General features: G+C 45.2%; 1 protein-coding gene and 1 long non-coding RNA gene across 2 annotated transcripts in view; both read right to left on the bottom strand.

Moving 5' to 3' along the window:
* Window positions 1-19,708, bottom strand: part of LOC135915556 (adhesion G protein-coupled receptor B2-like) — a 704,549-nt gene extending 684,841 nt beyond the window's left edge. Inside the window, exons 1-2 of the mRNA XM_070526411.1 lie at window positions 19,644-19,708; window positions 18,393-18,498 (exon numbers count right to left, since the gene is read on the bottom strand). Coding sequence (XP_070382512.1) covers window positions 18,393-18,498; window positions 19,644-19,708 — 171 coding nt within the window. The remainder of the gene's footprint in view (window positions 1-18,392; window positions 18,499-19,643) is intronic.
* LOC139049415 (uncharacterized) lies at window positions 1,107-7,380 on the bottom strand. The gene is made up of 3 exons (XR_011508223.1): window positions 6,985-7,380; window positions 5,741-5,873; window positions 1,107-1,293 (listed from the first exon to the last, which is right to left on the bottom strand). It is a non-coding gene; the product is annotated as an uncharacterized lncRNA (long non-coding RNA).
* Window positions 19,709-20,981: the final 1,273 nt, after the last annotated feature.

Below are 20,981 nucleotides of genomic sequence, written 5' to 3'. Positions count from 1 at the left end.
CCGTATGTATCACCCAGACTAGACCAGATTCATAACGTCGGCATTTCATTTAGCAGATCTAATGCTTTTTTGCAGTAATTTGTACCACGCACTTCCAATGAGTGGAATCACCTCCCCGCCTCGATAGTCACTATCGCAGATCACCAATTATTCAAGAACGCCATAGCTAGCACTGTATAACTAGGAACCTCTTTTTCATATTGTTCAACCTGTACTCACAGAAGCCTTAGCTAACATTGGATATCTAGGTGCCATTTGTTAAGTAATTTTGTATATACATATTTATATACATAATGTTCTGCACTAGTAACTCCTGTTTGTTGAATTTACCCGTTTTGCTTGTAACCACTCCCCTCTATAATGCCGTAATCACCCTGAGGGTATGATAAATAAATAAAAAAAGCGCGCGACCATAAACTCGTTCTTTATTTTATGACACCAACTTTGAAGCTCGTTGCAATGGACGACCCTGACAACGACACATTGGTTCGCGATGCTGGGCTCGACTTCAGCGATTATAGCACTGATGAACGTGACCTGCTGCTGAGGGCTCGCGCTGCCGGCGTCGTTGCGTACTACTACGGCGGCGACTGCACTGTAAAATAATTTACACCCCTAAGGGTTTTTTTCGGTGTCTATAACTAACCCCCTAGCACCCTTGAAAAAGCTGGGTTTTATGGGGAATTACACCCTTATGATGGTTATTCTTTATTCCAATAACACCCTATCCCTTGAGGGTGTTTTGAACAACATATTACCCTTCGATCCATGGGGTGTAAGGGTGTGATCAGGAATATATTACCCCTTCACCTATCGGGTGTAATGAGCAATATAATAGCCCTTGAAGTACGGCATGTGGAAGCGGGTACATATGCACTTCATTGTTTGTTTCTAAGTCTACAGTTAGGCTAGCACACAGAAATGTTATGTATGGTGTGCATACAATTGGTAATGTGTTTACAAACGCACTGCATAGCAACTTTGAGAGAAAACACATTATCACTTGTGAGTGTTCTGCGTGAAATGGTCCCATTTATCACAGATACAGAGTGACTGCATGGAGGGTCATTTATTCTAGCCTCCTGTACAATATTTTGAGCTTGCACTATGCCTTGTGGTGACAAGTCTTGCGGTCATTCTACATTGAAGAACAGTCTCATTCAAACCAAAGTTCCAGGGCACAGGCGAGGATGATGATGCCTTTTTGTAGCTCCATTCCAATGTCCTAAGGCGAGCCATCATAGATGAAGCCATTTCTTCATTGATCACTGTAGCCATCTGCTTCTTTTCTACCTGCAAAATGATTTGTTGCAATTTAATGTCAGGAAAAGTACACGAAACATGACTAGCAGCGCTTCCCTGCATCATTCACTTTAATATTTCAAGATCACATGAAGAGCAGGTTAAAGAAAACAAGCACAGATAGTGCTTACTTCCAGGAAATCGTTATTTCGAAAGAATAAGGCATTTAATCTGCCACATCATGAATGTAGGAGAGACAGGCTACACAACTATATGAGGGCAATTCAGAAATTATTGCCTCCAAGCCCACTACTTTGCCAATATTACAGCAAACATTTTGAACTTTTTATCATTGATGCACTTATGCTTAAGCTATCGAATGTCACTTGCCTCGCCTTCCTATCTCTTCTCGTTCCAGAGTAATCGAGCAATTCATGGCATCCAGTGGTGACGTCCAGTTGAAACAACAGGCTGTAATTGAATTTCTGACTGTGGAAGGTTGTGCGCATATCAACATTCATGGCCATTTGACTGCAGTTTACAGGAATGCCTGTGTTGACGTCAGCACTGTGCAGAGGTGGGCAAGGACTGTGAAAGACCAAAATCCTACCACATCAAATCTCCCGGATCAGCACCGAAATGGATGGCCCACAATGGCTTCTGATGAGGGTCATGAACATCAGCAGATGAGTTGACTCGGTGCAATCGCAGGATCAAGCAACACCAGATTGCAACACTCGCCATTTCCATTGCCTCAGCGAACCACAACATTAAAGACCTGCTTTACAGGAAGACTTGCGCTTGTTGGGTGTCACGGTAACTGACGACTGACATGAAAAAGTCGAAGCATAGCCAACAAGTTCAATTCTTGTAACCCAGGAGGTTTTTAATTATGTGGTTCACTGAACCAATGGAAATAGCGAGTGTTGCTGCAATCTGGTGTTGCTTGATCCTACGATTGACCCGATTCAACTCGTCTGCCTGATGTTGATGATCCTCATAAGAAGCCATTGTGGGCTGTCCAGTTCGGTGCTGATCCTGGACATTTGATGCGGCTGGATTTTGATGTTTCTCAGTACTTGCCCACCTTCGCACAGTGCTGATTTCAACACAGGCATCCCCGTAAACTGCTTTCAGATGGCAATGAATGTTGAAGGGCGCAGAACCATCCGCAGTGAGAAATTCAATTACAGCAAACTGTTTCAACCGGACATCACCACTGGATGCCATGCATTGCTCGATTACTTTGGAACGTGAAGAGATAGGAAGATGGGGCAAGTGACATTCTGTAGCTTAAACATCAGTGCATTAATGATAAAGAGTCAAAATGTTTTCAGTACTACTGGTAAAGTAGTGGGTTGTGCATCAGTGCACAACCCACTTTTGTGCCTCAGTGCATAAAAGTACATTTTGTTAAAAAAGTAAGTGGAACAACAGTGCATTTTTCCGGCAAGTTTGATGGTGCATATCTCCAAACTGACGCCATTCTAGAAATCAATTCCAAGTAGATACACCTTGTAATCTCACTGGCTATGATTCGTAAATTACAATATGTGCCCCAGATATGTGGTGGCGCTGGCAAACACTCCCAGCGTTCTACTAGGAAGCATAAATACCCAAGAAAGTGATGGGGAAACGGCGCCCGCAGTAGCTCAATTGGTAAAGCATCTAACGCGTAATGCAAAGACGTGGGTTCGTTCCCCACCTGCAGCAAGCTGTTTCACTTTCATTTCCATTAATTTATCATTTCTTTATTTCATTTGTTAATCACAAGTAATTTACCCTAACTTGTCCTTGGTGTCAGTGTTTGCTGGCTTCTTAGGATATGATTAATAAACATCGGGTTTCTTGGTTAAGCCCCTTTCTTTTCGGTCATATTAGCTATAATGTAATTCATTCGAAAGATAATAAATTTTTTTAATTAGTTTAATGTGTTTCGATTTCTTGTGCTAGATATATCTGCGTGTTTGAATATTCCTGCTCAAGGACTAGAATTATGCTATATGCAACGGGACTATATTTAAAAATTCCACAAGACTGAAAATCATCACCCTGCATAAAAACAGTGTGAATTTAAAAACAAGCTTCAGTGAACCTTATTGAATCAGCAAATGGCCAGTGTAACTAGTCTGATCATCCTGGAAATCTTTTGTAGCTTATAAGCATAGTGAATTTCAATTCCACATTTAGGAGTGCAAATTTTTCTAGAAGTCAGCTTTTTCTTTTTAACAGCTAGCATCCCTGCCAGTTTGCTTAAACATAATGTTGCATGACTTCAACAGTACTGCACAATCACTTTTTTCTGCTCACAGTGTCTAGTGATGTGTCTTTAGCAGCTGAGATAATTAATGTTCATGCAGATAAACATCAGAAAACATTGCAATAACTGCCAAGAAAATGCAATCATGCGTTTTGTTTACAAAAGAGCATGTGCTCTACCTTCTGCCAGGTTTGTTTTCCGTGTCAGGCTAGAACGGAACTTGCACAAGAGGCACCTTTTGCATCCATGAAGATATTTTATGAGGTTATGGTGGTGTCGAAACATGACATCAACCATAACACTTTAAACTATTTTATGAAACAGGTATTTGTACAAAGATAGAAAAGGCACCAATTTTGAATTTATCACATTTGGTTTAGAGTACCATAGTATAAATGGCTCAACTAGTACAGGTACGCAAACGGGCTAGTTGGTATTGGTCGATGACGTTAGACAATGTGAACTCGACAAAGGATGGAGAAAGAGGCGATAGCATTTGTTCCATTTCTCCCCACTTTTGACGTCCCTTGTACAAGTCTGCGCTGTCTGTCGAACATCATGGATCAACTAGTACAGCGTGAAAAAAATATGTCATGAAAGAAAACTTGACTTTCAACCTCGACAATTCTGCCTGTTAGCTATTATGGTTTCTTTAAAACTTATTTCTTTATACAAAGTCAGACCCATCAAGTAAAGCTTACTGAGAAAGAAATGAAGAACAACGTCAACACCTCTCAAGGTACATGCATCAAAGGAGTCAGAGCATCATACACATTACCTTTAGGTGCAAGAGTATTCTCTTTCTTAGGCAAACTGCATTTCTAGTTTCTTAAAGCCTATATATTTATTTGCCACAGCTATGGGAAAATCACAAGGTGGAAAAGATGTGTTGGTGCAATTTCAACTATTATGTACGACAGCAAAAGGTAAAGCACAGGAAGTCTCACTGCTCCTCTGTCTAAATGACATTCAGTTTCATTTGTCATGTCCACTCCTATCCTGATGGCAGCAGAAACAGGAAGACAGCAGCGTGGTTTAGAAAGTAGATGAAGGAGCTTATATCCTAGCTGACATAAAGAGTAAAAAAAGGGAGCTGGTCAGGCCATGTAGTGCAGACGTGAGACATCATTAACTAGCGCGAAAAAGACAACGGACGACAGCTAGAAGCACACAGAACTCTAGGCTTCAACTGAAATTTTGGCTACACAGAAACATACGATTCAGGGGATGCGACCTCAACGCATGGAAGCAACATTTATCTTTCCTTTTCCCTGCCTGACACAGGAGGTATTGGAGCCAATCGATGGGCAGGTTCATTTCGAGATACGAATACTCTTTTTTGGCGAGAGCAAGGGAAGGGGTGCTTACACACTTATCACCCGCTTTTCGATGCAAAGTGCTTCGAATGTTTTCATGTCGACCTGCCTCTAGAGCCGCATGGGCAGATGAGTGCTGTGAAACTGCTCAGTGCATGAGCACTTACAGCAATGATTGGCCAGATGGCCACCAGCCATGACAGCTGCCCTATCTTTGTTCCCCCAAGCGGTCGTTTAAACACCGACCTGTTTGGCTTGAGGACACATAGGGCAACTTTGAGTGCCTTGGTGGCTGGTGGCCACATGGCCAATCATCGCCATACGTGCTCATGCACCGAGCAGTTTCAAAGCAATCGTGTGCTCAGGCAGCTCCAGATGCAGGTACATAGGGAAATATACGAACCACATTGCATCAAAAAAGTGGGGAATAGGTGTGTAAGCACCCGTCTCTGGCTCTTACCAAGAATGTTCGTAAGTGAAATTAACCTGTTCATAAATTTGTTCCGATAGCTCCTGTGTTGTTTCTGTCCGTCGACATTCTGTGCATTCCATGTTTCTGTGTAGCAAAAATTTCAGTTGAAGTCTAGACTTCTTTCTTATGTGCTTCTTGATGTTGTCTTTTTCACGCTAGTTATTGATGTCTCAAGTCTGCAATGAGCACCAACTAGCCCAAGTGCCTTCTTCAACCATGTAATGCATAGGGCAGATAACCGGTGGCACATTCGAGTTACAGAATGGATGCCAAGAGAAGAGAAGGGTAGTCAAGGACGGTAGAGAAGTAGACTACGATGAAGTCAAAAAATTTTGCAGGCTTCACTTCGAATCAGCTAGCGCAAGACAGGGGTAATTGGAGCTCACTGGGGGACGTCTTCATCCTCCGGTGAAAAAAATATGTAGGCCAATTGTGATGAAAAAAGTATACCTGTCGGGTCAGACGTCTTCACTGTCTTTTCAGCAACGTGTAGGCCCAAGACAGCCAGTCGGTTCCCATGCAATTGCTTCATGCTGACTGCAATTGCTTCATGCTGACTGCAATTGCTTCATGCTGACTGCAACTGCATGGGCACAAGAAAACAACCCACCATTAATACCATTCGAGATTGACGACTCAATAAAAGAACCTCTCAAAACTGCAAATACAATTAAGCATTTACCAGCTTAATAAATACATATATAAAGGCCAAGAATAGTTACAATAACCATACACTTTATAAGTAGACATTAAAATAAGGTAGTGAAGCGTACAATAACCGTATTACGCTAAGTGCAATTCATTTCAGAAATACTGTTCACAACTGACAGGACGCCTTAGGCAGGGTTCAGTCACACAACAAGAAAACAAATAGCAGTAATAATAAGCACGCCTGCGTGAAACCAAGAAACGAGTACAAGGACGAGAAAAAAATTTATTAGGCTCGGTGTGCTTATTTATACAAAAAGATAAATTTACAAACAAATAGCGCAACCACGCATTCATCCGCATCAGCACGACAGCTTCTATAACAAACGAGCACAACTTAAAGCGATTGATAAGTACATAGCCGGGACGGTCGTGGTTCTTTTGTTTTGCATTAGTTCTAGTCATGAAACCACAAGCATTGCAGGCTGCCTGCGCCATTACCTACCACGGGACCTCCGACAAAAAAAATAATAACAATTGAGTGAAAGTACACAAGCGACATTTAATACAGTTGTCACACTGCACGCTTTTGGCCGCGATCGATCCTGACTGGAATCGAATTTCTGGACGCGTTTGGCCTCGTTGCACAATCGGTGGACGGGAGCCAATCGCGGTCGAAAATTTCGATCCAGAACGCGCTCAATCGTGCTCGAAAGTGGCCGTGTGACACCGGTATAAGTCTGCGCCCATCTTTGGTAACAGAAAGAACCAATTAGTCAAACCAAAGTATTATTTCCCTGCCTGCGCGGAATACTGACGCGTAGCAGTACTTATTTCTCTACAACTCTAGTTGAGGACACGTGAACAATAAAACATTCATTTTTTTTTTCTTTTTCACATTCGGTGCCCATAGGCTAGGCCTGGAGTACATATACTACACTCGCATCCAACACACCTTGCGCTGTCCTTTAAATAAATTACGCGAAAATTACTACCACAATGACGCATCATAAAAAACGCGACGCTGAACGTGGCTACGTACGTACCTTTTATATGAGCAGTTCATGCGCCTTGCAAAAGGCCCTCGGTTTGAAGGCGGAGCGCTGTCACGATCTGTACTCTGGGCACGCCGTTTCGTTTACGTAGTGGATGGACCATGTTGACGATGCATTCCGCCGAAAAACAAAACGTCCACTTCATCACTGTTCAGGCCGAATGGAAGATGTTTTCTCCTTCGCCACGAATGACGGCCGTCGTAGGCGTAGTAAACACACTGTCACAAAGAAACACCGATGTCGTAGGCCGCTGGTGCCCTTCTTTCTCACGCATAATCGCGTCGCCTTCACTCCGGACGCTCACTTCGCGTCGATGAGCACAAAAGTACACGAAAACAACGAGGTGGTACAACCTAAACGCAGCAAAAAACAATCTAATTACTAACAACTTCAAGAATGTCACGGAGAACACACACATGTGCTCCCGGCGGCCCGCCGCGAGACGCAGGAAATGACGTAGCGGCGATAGCGGCGACACCCGTCGGGGGAAGTTATTTCAATTTCGGTTTCGTTTTCAAGGCATAAAAACAAATATTCTTTTCAACTATGTCTGTGTATTACTTTCAAAGCTATTTATTTTACGCTACCTCTAAGCCATTTTCTGTGTTTACGGGTAGTTTCACTGGAAATTTATTTCCAGAAGCATGGGCTGATATCAAATCAAATGGGGCAAAGGTGGGCTGGTAACTGCGTGTAAGTGAATTTATTTGTCGACGCTTTCTTTTTTGTTTGTTTGCTTGGACGTTCATTTGTAAAGAGACGTGGCCCTTCCTGATTGTATAAGATACAGAGGTACTTGCGAGTCTGTCTTTTCTTTTATGCACAGAGAAACAGAGAGAGAAAAAAAGCTTTAATTGGCATTCTCAAGAAGTTCACAATGCTCATATTTCTGAACTGGAGTGCTCACTCAAATTTTAAATAGCTTGGATTAACGGCAGATATAAAAGTACTTGCATAATAGCTTTCTAAACGTATAGGCGACACCACGAAATTTCACATGTGCAGAATTACACGAAAACCTTAAGTTTCCAAGTACGAAAAGTCTTTCTTTGCCTGCTGTCGTGAAAGTGCAACCGAAGCGAATCCAGATCTCGGGTTTTTTTTTTCTTTGTTTTTATGAGCGGGTGAGCGAGTGGGGCCTATGACCGCTCAAAAGAAAGAACAAATATAACAACGATTCCCCTCTGGTGGACAGCACCGTGAGTTGTCGTTGTCATAATCTGATGTCGGTCTTTGTCTTACTGCAGTTGCTTATAATAGCAGTTTGACGGGTAATGAGGAAGATATATTCAAAATCGAGGTATTCTGTGCATGCGGTAGACAAGTCATTTTCGACCCAACCACGCTCGCCCTCATACTACCACGAGCAGAGCAATTTAGTATTGTTCCCATTCAATAACTGTGCCTATACCATCTCCGAACCCCTTTGCTCGCGAGGGTGCAGCTGTGGTAAAGGCTATTGAATGACAACAACAATTTCTTGGCAAAGTGTGGGAACTGTGATGACATTTCGTCTGGGTGTTGGCTTTAAGCATTCTCTTGTCTCCCCTTAGTACCATACTGTCTCTCCTCTGCGCTGTTGCATGTGAGTACAAAAAAGTAAGTGCTGCACCTTCTGCACTACTTTTGCGGTGGATGGGGGCGGGCAGAAGGGGGCTAACGCGTAATTAGTCTTCCAGAGGGCATTGTGTCGATGGCCAGGGTGTTTCAGTGGGCATTGTGATGGCCAAAGAGGTCCACAGAGTATTGTAGCGATGCCCACGAAGTTCTCGCTAAAAGGACTCGCACACGCCTTCCCCGCGTACCTCTCATGTTCATTATGCACGCTCTCAAACCAACCACCGACGCGGCTGGCAAGCCAGTGACAGCAGCAGCAGCAGCAGAATTGGAAAAAGTGAGGGAGGAGGCATAGAAAGCTTCGCTTTAAAATCTGGCAGAGCGCCCCTGTGCACGCTGTAACCTGCAATCCAGAGCTCTGGTGTTTTGACAAAATTCAATTTCATTCTGCAAAGTATTTCTTTCCCGAATTCAGCATGTGCACCTGTCCTACCCGTCTCGCGAGGGGAGACGGGCGAGTCTCGCGCAGGTCTACATATGCCAAGACATCGCGAACGTACTTGGCAGGTGGGCAGTAGCGCGCACACTTGAAAAATGCCTCACCACTGTTCCGTGAACAAAGATTGGTCTGCAAATGCCCCGCCAATTTCTGGAATCTCGTTATATCTACAATGATTGGCTTGATATCCTATTCATGCATGCAATAATACTGTCTCCAATTTGGGAGGGGAAATATTTCAGTAAATACCGTCGTTAGTCGGTGTTGTAAATACTTTATGCATCGCAAGTTGTACGTTGGTTCTCTATACTTTCTAAGATTATTCTCCCTTTCTTTTTGAGCACTCCGTTCAGGCAGCTGTTTGTAAGCCAGTAGAACGTTCCTTTACTATACAACTACAAACTTAATAGTTTCTTTTTGTACAGCCAGCTTCGTAAATTGACGCAGACGCGAAGCCATGAGCGTTTTGCACGGCTCTTTCTGCAGATGCTGCTTGAGCAAAGCATTGTGGTGGTTGAGAAGGCTCAAGTTTGCCAACGAACCTACCTTGTTTATAAACTTGAGAGAAGCAGAACGAATTGGGGTTATTGATTCGGCGAAAGAAGGTCAGGTGGGGTCAAAGCTTCTCGAATCGGCGTATCTTTTGTCCGCGTATGGTTCGTCGCACCCTTTTCTGCCTGTTTTGTCATGCTTGAAAGAAACCTAGACGACCGCACTGCTTTAGAGCAATTGTGGCGCGTCCAGCTGCATGCTGTCACGTGGCCTATTCATTTTGCTAGATTCCTGGCGTCCCAAAAGCAAGAGCTGCACTAGTTCTGCCTTGCTGAAAACATTTTGAACATTTTTCTTTTGGTTAAGTATTCAATACTAGAAAAAGTAGGTGCGCGCTTTTGGATTCCGCGGAATTTGTACGTGACGACATTTAGGAACTGTGTGCCACCTAGAACACTGTGACATAACAGATAGTAGTGCTTCAGCAACAGGTTTTTCCCAGGACATATTTAAAATGGCTTATCAAAACAGACAGTGAAACGGAGGGGGACTCTCTTCAGGAGTTTTGTCGGCTTTGAAAGCCCGACATGTCTCGGGGGGGAGGGCTTGGGGTAAGGCAGGGCCCATTTCTGGATCCGCCACTGGTTTTTAGTGCCGTGGGACACGCCGTCTCTTCGTGCAATTGTATGTTTGTGAATGTGATAAAAACAAACAAAAACACCCTTGCACCCACCCCCAATATTCTTAGTCAGTGCACCCTTTCGGTGGGTAAAAGGGTGTTATGGCATCTAGAACTGCCCTATGCTTCGCAAAAAGTCATGATGATGGGATGTTTCTTGAATGAAAACACCCTTCAAGGGTGTTATGATTCGCAATTCTCACCATCAAGGGTGTAAAATTATTTTACTGTGTGTATGTCATGGCTGTACTTATTCGCACATTTGCAGCTTTTCCTTTGTGAAAACCAAATGCCGCCCTGACCGCCCCGTCTTCGACCTGCAGTTGTTCTCGCGCTTCGGCGAATGCAGTCAAGACCGACGCAACAGAGCTACGGGAAAGCATTGCTTTGAAAGACACTCCACACGACTTCAGTAAGTCGGGTTGAATTCGTAATCTTCTGGACGAAAGTGCAACGAACACACTATGCGATTTTTGGGCTCTTTGCCAACGCGCTTTGGCAGAGGTACGGCACTTAACCACTTCGAACGGAGAGGTTCACTCGTTGGCACACAATGATAAGTAATGTTGGATTCGCCGCTGCAGCTGCCCTTGGCCAAGTTCCGCGGACTGTTCGCGCATCCCACGATATCATATGGACGCGGCATTCTCGCTGCTTGTTCCAAATTCAATTTTCGCGAGCCAGCAGAACAAACCCAACATGACGCGATAACGAAACAACTGAAACTCGAAAGCGAGCGCGTAGAGTCGAGCGCGCAGAGTCGAGCGAAAACTAAACTTTTCGACCACCCATACTACTGAAGGGTAACGTAAAATGTTATATTTTTTAGAATCGAAGAGAAGTAGACAAGTAGCATTTTCTTCCGTCTTATAACCTAAGGAAATGATCTTTTTAATACGAGTAGTTGAGCGCTAGTGACATTAGTTATGATGAGCAGTACCTTCGTCATCGGGCTAGTACCGGAATGTCACTGGGGGTCACAAATCGTGTCATGCATTTACCTCAATTTCTCGGTTACTAAAGCTCTGTTCACGATTATATTGACGCCTTCGACCTTCTAGAGGGTTGCTTTATCCATTCAACTTGAGTACTAAGTAACCTTTAGTGTCCCTTTAAACTACGTTTCAACAAGCATTTCATTGATAAGCAATGTTTCATGTATGATTCAACTGATGACCACGTTAAGCTAGTTAAAAGTGGTGTTCCAGGTCACGAAAGCGTACCTGACAATCTGCGTACTCACCCTACTACACAGCAATGCGCGAGGGGCAATGGCGTATCTTCAACACCACAAGCCTCCGTGCTTGCTGCTAACGCTAGAAGTGTTTCGCAAACGCGAGGAACTTGAATCGTTCATCGATAGCTGTGAGGCTGCTATTATTGCATTAAAGGAAACATGGCTACAACCTCATGTACAAGATTGTGAAATCTTTGACTTGTCTCCATTTCGTATCTTCCGTTGCGATCGCAATGCTCATAAAGGTGGAGGTGTACTATTCGATACTTCAAGATCCCTGCAATGTCATCAAGTCCACATTCACTGTAACCTGGAAGTTGGGTGCGCTTACGTTGATATCGGTTACCTTAAAATTACGACTGTTGTTTGCTACCGTGCATCATCCTACCCATCCACTTTCACCGCTGAGCTTCACGATGTGGTTAACAAGCTTTACTTTGCGGCATCCTTCAAGCCCCATTATATTATAGGGGGATTTCAACTTCCCCAACTACTGGACTACTGATCCTTCGCACTGTTACCAATTTTCTTCGCAAAGTAAAGAGTTTCTTGATCTCTGCTCTTTGTTTTTCCAAACACAATTAGTATTGAAACCTGCTAGGGCCTCAGACAGCGCTGCTAACCTCCTGGGCTTAATCTTATGCTCTAAGTCTGACATAGTTACCAATATTTCATGCTTACCGGACTTAAGCCATCACCTGGGTCTTTCTTTCAACATATTACCTCCTGTGCTAAAACTACATGTTAAAAAAATAATTTACAGCCATGATAGGGAAAATTTGGACGCTATTTATATTGAGCTAGCTAATTTTCTCGACCGTTTCCTAAGCCAATTTGATGATCGCATGGTTGATGAGAACTGCATCATTTTCAAAAATAAGATACATGGGCTCCCCGACAAGTTTATTCCGTCATGTGCAATATCCTGCAATGTTAAGAAGCCCTGGTTCATCTCTAAGTTAAAAAGGCTTTCCAATCGAAAAACAGAAAACTGTATCGAGTAGCGAATATCGAATTGGGATGCTTATAAGGAGGCGAGCAATAATTATACAAAAGCTATAAAACTTCCTAGAAATGCATTCCAAGGGCACACTTCGCCCACAATGTTTGTGTATGACTATAAAACGTTTTGACGTGTTATTAACCCTTCCAAAGATAATTCGGTCACGCTGATTCATTAGAGTAGTTCATCGGTACCCGATGATATACGCCCCATGCCCTTAATTCCGGGTTTTGTAACAACTTTGTGGTATGTTACGACTCTGTGCTTACAACTCTTCTTCGTTGCAATTACCCACCTATGGACTTTATTATCATTGAACCTCTTGGGGTTGAAAATGTAATTAAAAAAAATTACCGACGATTACGTTACTTCCTAATGCGAAATTTGAGCGCAGCAAATAAGCTGTTTCAACACCGGAGATTCTCACGGCACGTATCCGGAATCGGTTTCACGTCATTTTGGAACCAGAGCCGATCACACACTGAACACAAACTTCCAAACGGATTGTCTGTAAACTGTCGCCGGAAAGCATTTGTTGCACCCTGACTGTTTGCGAGCCTTTGTTTGCGTTTGGCCTCGGCCTCGGCCGCGCGAACGGTAGAGTCTTCTCTGCGACGGCGATGAGCTTCTGCTTCAGCCTCGCTTTCTGCTGGTTGCTCTCGACGGCGGCGATGAGCCTCCGCTTCGGCGGTGCGAACGGCAGGGTCTTCTCGGCGGCGGCGATGAGCTTCTCCTTCAGCCTCGCTTACTGCTGGTTGCTCTCGACGGCGGCGATGAGCTTCCGCTTCGGCGGCGCGAGCTGCAGGGTCTTCTCAGCGGCGGCGATGAGCTTCTGCTTCAGCCTCGCTTACTGCTGGTTGCTCTCGACGGCGGCGATGAGCCTCCGCTTCGGCGGCGCGAACGGCAGGGTCTTCTCGGCGGCGGCGCTTAGCCTCTGCTTCGGCGACGCGTACTCCTGGATCATCTCGACGGCGGCGACGGTAAGCTTCTGCTTCGGCGGCACGCACCTCTGGATTCTGACGGCGACGGCGCTGGGCCTCTGCTCTGGCAGCTCGTTTAGCAGCAGCAGCAGCAGCAGACGGAGGACTTACATCGGTCGTCTCGCTCATGGCTCAGAAAGAACGGGCAGATAATTTCGCAGTGGCGAACGGCAGCGGCAATTTCGGCTCGGGCGGTGCACATATACAGATCCGCCGCCACCGATCTGGCTCTCTGATTGCCACCGCACAGGGCGAACGGCAGCGGCAATTTCGGCTCGGGCGGTGCACATATACAGATCCGCCGCCACCGATCTGGCTCTCTGATTGCCACCGCACAGGGGTTGCATTGGAGGAGGAGCGAAGAAAGGAATTAAGTTCGAGCTGGCGCTTTGACAACCGGAGACTCGCAGGAAGAGGGGGGAGGGGGGCGGCGTGAACACCCAGCGGCAAACGATGGGGGCAGAAGCGCGCGCAGCAAGCGGACAACACGATAAAGGGAGGAGGGAAGAGATAGCAGCGACTGACTGATGCCGCTGACGCCGATAGTGAGTCAACCCCGGCTGCGGAGTTGGTTTCAGGGACAACGCCGCCGATGCCGACACAAACAATATGATACCCCCGCTTCCGCAGCGCTAAGAACCAGGTCTAGCCGTGGGAAGGTGGTCACGTATTCGTCGACGTGCCGGGGTCTACGTGAAATAACCGGCGCGTCGGCAACTGAAGAGCACCCTATCGGCCACACAAGAACAGGGGAGGGGGGACCCTTTCCTCCTCTTTCTGCATGGCGGCGACGGTGTTCTATGCAGTCACGTTATCTTGACTCTCTAGCGGCGTCAGCGGCATCCAGCGGTATCAGTCGGTCGCTGCTAGCGCTGGGGGGATTAAAGGGGGGCGGAGCTGGTTACGAGGCCGACGACAACGCCGACGACGACGCGAAACCCAGGAACGGACGCCAAAGAGCTGCGCTCTAAAATGTGATGTTGTCATCAAGTACTGGTGCGGATTCGGTTAACACGAAATTTCTGAAAAATGCTGTTGTTTATTCATCACTTCTGCTTTCAAATGTTTTTCATAATATTCAGATACCCATCAGCTACCTGCAGATCGGAAGGTGCGCAAGGTGATCCCACTTCACAAGTCCGGTAGCAAAATTCACCCCTCAACTACCACCCCATTTCCCTCGACAGCATTCCTTGCAAGGTTCTTCAACATATTGTATACTCACCTTTAGCAAAGCACTTAGACAATTATTCATTTTTCACAAAAGCATGACGTGGTCTACGAAAAAACTTTCCTTGCAAAACTCGAATTTTCATTTACTCACAGCCTTCATCTTATTTTCGAGAAAGGTTCATTCCCAGACTATGTTTTCTATGGTTTCACCAAGGCCTTCGACAAAGTGTGTCATAAATTGCTTCTCTTTAAACTTAGTAAACTTAATCTTGATCCTAACCTGTTTGGATGGCTTTAACATTTTCTCCTTAATTGATCACAGTATGCTGTGTCAAATAATCATAGATCCGTATTTAATACCGTAGACGAGGTGAGCCCCCGGGATCAGTTATAGGCCCTCTTCTTTTCTTCGTTTACTTTAGCGTTTTGTGCAATGATGCTTTTTCTAAAATTTACGTTTTCGCAGAATTATATGTTATCCCTCGTGAAATCTCAGACGAATCTAATAACAAGGTCTTACTAAACAGTATAAACGCTAGCTCTAACTGGATGACGTATGGTTAATGCAACTTCACGTAAATATGTGTAAACGTACGCGTGTAACTCGCAGCAATATTCATTCGCCGAACTATTACCTTGTACGGGGACGTTGTGAAGAAGTTAAGGGTGTCTTAACGAGGACGACAAAGGGATGAGGGGGGAAAATAAGGAAGATGGCTGACACCACAGCCTAGCCCTACTGTGTATTATTACAAATTGGCGCAGCCGCATTTTTTTCTGTGTGTACATTCAAGTCCAGATGTGGCTGCACTTCATCATTGGAGCAATTCAACGCGACGACATACGAATCTTGGCTGCAACGCCTGAAGATGAAGAAGAAGGAGCTCTTCCGGAAGCAGTGAGCACTGACGCATTTGTCTCCTATATAAGCGCTTGAACGAAGCTCACTTACGGTGATTTAGTTGCAAAAAAAAGTGAAGCTGAATTTGAAACGTCAAGATTATGTGAAGTTTGTGCTGACTCCAATTCGAAACTGCGCGAAGCCTGCTACCGTTGCTTCGTCTGAGATTGGCGTCAACCTGCTCACTAAGTTTCTTGAAGTGCGATAGGAATAGACATGACAACAAAATGAATTACTGCGCTTGCTTGCAAACGTGAGTGAACGACGAATGAACAGGCCGAGTCTCGAATACATGAAGCCAGACATGTTTGATGTAGATTCCAGTAGTCCCGAGTCCTGGCTAACATTTTATGAATACGCATGCAGTGAAAAGTACTGGCACATTGATGAAGATAAAGTGAAAAACATGCGACGATTCCTGTCAGGAATAGGCAAAAGTTAGTTCGAATTGCGTGTCAACACTAACAGCAACAAGCCATGGACTGAGTGGAAGGAGAATTTCCTCTGCTCTTTTGGAGATAACAAGGTAATAATATGGGCTAAAGCTATCGCATTCAGGTACAGGTCTGAGTCTGCACTCTGCTCTTCTTATGCGAAAAGGAGGCTACTGCAGCTGGCTGACTCAGCCTTGCCCGAGAAATCTGTGGTTCCGCTTATCGTTCGTGGTTTGATTCGGCACCTTCAGAAGCACCCTGTACTTCTTCACAACGTCCCCGTACACTCCCCCTCTTTAAAGACTCATCCCTCCAGGGATCATACATAAATACGTTCCCAATGGTTGCACACTCGAGCATGCCGTCATCGTTGACGTAAAACAAAGTACGCCTTATCAATCAGGGACCCGCACTTCGAAACACTTATTCAGACACATGAACTAATCCAAGACAATGCCGTGCGTTTCATTTAGAGGAATTATAGCCGCGCATCAAGCGTAACTGCCATGAAAAACTCTGCTACTTGCCTCTTTCTGTGCTTTCAGTGCTTTCGTTTTGCTTTATTTCATAAACTACATTTCCACAATTCCTACCTGCGCCATAATCTTAGATCATCTGTGCCTATAATTCCTCTCATATTGGTCATAGGCATAAGGTTTGAATAATTCCATGCCACATTAGAACCTGTCACGAATCATTTATTCCTAGGGCCTCTCAGGGGTGCAACCACCTTCCCGGCGCTGTTGTTGCAGTCAAGGACAACTCAAAGTTTCGTTCGGCCTTATCAGGCATCGCCACGCCCCAAATAATTAACTGATCAATTTCGCTGCACTAACTACCTAGTGCTGCCATTTGTTACTTAATTATATACATGTTTCTTATCCGCTCCCCTCTGCAATGCTTCCGTCTTGAGGATACAATAAAATAAATAAAACCATTCGCCATTCCCCGTCAAACGTCACTCCCAGCCTGTTTCACAAGTACGCCTACAGTAATAAAAGAGCCTCGCTACATTTTGAACGCCCCCTTTTCATGTCACGCAGGCTGCATAATCACCTGAGCTTCACGCGCATCTCACAAGCCATCCGCACGTGGAATCATCTTCCCGATCATATCGCCTCTGATAACAATCTGAATACATTTCCTCACAAGCATGATGTGATTTTTTTTGCAATAGCACTATGTCATGGATTAATCCTTTATATTCATAATTTGTTTATTTTGTGATGTGTCGCATTGACGCAACGACCAACGTTTTTTTTGTATTACAGGTTAGGCATGTATGTATGTATGTATGTATGTATGTATGTATGTATGTATGTATGTATGTATGTATGTATGTATGTATGTATGTATGTATCGTCGTCATTTGTAGTTCCAATAGTGCTGCAGCCGCTGCCAAATATTGCTGCTGAACTGATGTTAACTTGTACTTCCAAGCTTGCGTCGTCTCGCGGGGCTTTCCGGTTCTGATCGGTGAACAATGCCAACGAATGCGGAGCTCGCCAAAAGTATAAATGAAATCGGATCCAAGCTTGTAAACGTCAGCAAGAGACTACTTGACATCTTTGAGAAATTCATGCGGAGGGCGGGCATTCAGGCATAGATGTCATAAAACTTAAGAAAAAAAAACAGATTGTTTGGAAACTAGCGTGCATTTCCTAAGCAAACTCGTCGAAAGCCTGAGTGCCGGAAATGTTGAGCTAGAAGCCGAAAACAAACCTTTACAGCAAATAAGAACACTCTCACAAGAAAGTTTGCAAACTCGAGCGAACTCTCGACTAAACGATGTCGAAATTAGGGGAATTCCTTGCATACAAGGAGAGGACTATGTTACGATAATACAAACTATTGCTAACAAAACTGGTTGTCCAGTAACTGCCACCGACCTCGACGTTCTTCATCGTGTTCCTCGTTCACGGTGTTCATCGATATCTTTGTGCTTCGCGAGAACTTGGCAGGATCCATACAACGGCGCACAGCCGTATTTGTGACAGTGAGTTCACAAGTGACGGTATTCCACTCGTTTAGACTATGTTCTTGTAACCGGTCATTAGGACGCCTTCCTGTCTGTCCGATGTATGTTTTCCCACAGGACCGTGTAAGCTCATAAACAACAGCTTCTACGCAACCCAGTAATGGTTTACGTTGATTCGTAAAGATAAAGATGTGCGATAGATTATTGAGACTCAGGCTTTCTGTCCGAATAGTGCCACTTCGGTCGACTTGTTAGATAAGGAGACGGCTTTCGGAATGGTTAAAAATTCAATGAGGTGGCGCCACTGTGCAAGGGTTAAATATGTGTTTCCTGAAAATCAGGTTGTTGAAGTTAGAGCATTGTGGTGTCATCTCCCTCCTGTCCTTGTTCACTGGCGCTAAATATGCTTTCCAAGTTAGTTTAGCAACACGCCCAGCAAATGGCAATGCTGAAATAGAGGCCTTACCTCAGAAAGCTGCGGTTCAGCCGTGGTGGTAACAAGAACACACGTGTAGGCAGCCATGATGGAGACCTCGCAACAAACTTGTGCTACGACGTCCGGGTACCCTGCGCTGCGATCGTAAAAGGCATTCACTCAGGCTCTATAACATAGGACGTTACACGTGTCACGTAGTAGTGACTGTGAAACGCGCTCACCCGATAAACAAGTACACAAGTACCCTCTTAAACAAGCATCGTCCCGATGCTACAAACACGAAAGCGAAAACAAAACCACACCTAATAAAGAAAAAGGACAACAACATAGCCAAGAAAATAAGTTCCTAATTAAAACTTCCTTCTGGACAAGTTGGTGCATACTTGACTCGATGAGCAATGTCATTTTTCCCCATTGTGTCACTCCCTTCCCCTTCACTTCTGCTTTTCGCCTTACATATGGTATCCGTCTTCCGTGAATAAAATTTAGTTGACAGTAAGCGATTGTGTCTCTTCCTTGTTACTTTGTGTTTGCATGCGTTAGTGCTGTCGCAATTTTAAAGTAAGTCCCTAAGCTCGTCAGCGGACGTACAAAGGCTTAAAGGCCCTATGTGGATGATTTCAGAGAGTGCATGACGCCGCTGTGATTGCGAAATGTCGTCTGACACGACCTCATAGTCCAGTGAGCAAATGTGTCGGATAATCTTTCAGGGTTCTAAATAGCGGCCTAACAGTTTCTCGCTATAGCTTCGTCGGCGTATTGGAGTCTAGATCCAAACACGGTCGCCGGACTGGTACTCCACGTAGCGTTGTCGAAGATTGTAGTGTCGGCTGTTGGTTCACTGCTGGTTCTTGATACGCGGCACGCGAACTGCCTGGCTTCTTCGGCACGCTGGAGATAGGCAGTGACATCAATATGCTCTTCGTCGGTGACGCGCGACAATATGTCGTCAAGAGTCGTCGTCGGGTTCCTGCCGTAAACCAGCTTAAATGGCAGAATATGCATTGTTTCTTGCACCAGCATGTAGTAAGCTAATGTTAGGTACGGCAGGACTGCATCCCACGTCTTGTGTTCTGTGTCGACGTACATCGCAAGCATGTCGGCGAGTCTCTTGTTCAGCCGATTCATAAGAGTATTCGTCTGCGCATGGTAGGCAGTTGTCCTCCTGCAAGAAGACAACTGCCTTCCAGGCAGTTGTCTTCTTGCAGTTGTCTTCTTACCAGGCAGTTGTCCAGCTAGTTAGGCAAGCCACATGTGGCTTGCCTGGCTGTATTTCAACACAGTTTGGGCGAGCTCTGCAGCGACAGCTGTTCCTCTGTGAGTGACGAGAACTTCTTGGGCGCCATGCCCTAGCAGAATGTTCTCGACGAAATATTTCGCCACTTCGGCTACGCTATCTTTCGGCAAAGCTTTCGTTTCAGCGAAGCGGGTGAAGTAGTCAGTAGCTGCGACAATCCACTTGTTTCCAGATGTTGAAGTCAGAAACGGCCGCCACAAATCTATCCCTGCTGCTGGAATCCTGTTTCAGCTATCTGCTGAAACGGTCGGGTAGGAGCCTCGATCGGCTGTAGTAATCCCGCAGGCCTGTCGGTGGTGTCTTGAAGTAACGGACGACGTGAGTGGTCAAGTGCGGTCAAGAGTATTTATCTTGTATTTGCGACCGTACGAGAACACCCGAAGTGCCTGGTTGTCTTACCATCGCGTAGGGCGCGCAAGACTTCTGACCGGAGTGCTGTGAGCACAAGAAGATAGTTTGCGCAGGTTGGCGAAAAGTTCTTCTTCACAAGGACGTCGTTTCGTAAGAAAAGGAAGACAATCGACGACTAAATACCACCGAGACAACGTCGGTCTTCCCTTGCAAGTACTGAGCAAAGCTTCTGAGCTTCGGCTCCGCTGGCTGCTGTTCGGCAGAGTCGTTTGCACTTCATCATCATCATCACCATCATCATCATCATCATCATCATCCTGGCTACGCCCACTGCAGAGCAAAAGCTTCTGCCATACTTCACCAACTACCTCGTTCATGTGCTAATTATGGCCATGTTATACCTGCAAACTTCTTAATCTCATCCGCCCATCTAACTTTCTGCCGCCTCCTGATACGCTTCCCTTCCCTTGGTATCCAGACCAGAACCCTTAATGACTATCCTTTATCTTCCCTCCTGATTACATGCCCTGCCCATGCGCATTTCTTTTTCTTGATTTCAACTAAGATGTCGTAACTCGCGTTTGTTCCCTCACCCAATCTCCTCTCTCCTAATGCCTTTTAAAATTACACCCATAATTATTCTTTCCATAGCTCGTTGTGTCGTCCTCAATTTAAGCAGAACCCTTTTCGTAAGCCTCCAGGCTTCTGCCAAGTAGGCGAGTACTGGTAAGGCACAGCTATTATACAATTTTCTCTTGAGGGATAATGGCAACCTGCTGTTCATGATCTGAGAATGCCTGCCAAACGCACCCCAGCCCATTCTTATTCTGCTGATGATTTCCGCCTCATGATCCTGATACGCCGTCACTACCTGCCCTAAGTAAATGTATTCCCTTACCACTTCCAGTGCCTCGCTACCTATCGTAAACTGGTGTTCTCGTCCGAGACTGGTAAACATTACTTTAGTTTTC

This window comes from Dermacentor albipictus, chromosome 9, assembly GCF_038994185.2.
Source record: "Dermacentor albipictus isolate Rhodes 1998 colony chromosome 9, USDA_Dalb.pri_finalv2, whole genome shotgun sequence".
Taxonomy (NCBI): domain Eukaryota; kingdom Metazoa; phylum Arthropoda; class Arachnida; order Ixodida; family Ixodidae; genus Dermacentor; species Dermacentor albipictus.
Note: the sequence above shows the minus strand (reverse complement) of the source record. Positions and strands in the feature narration are given on the sequence as shown.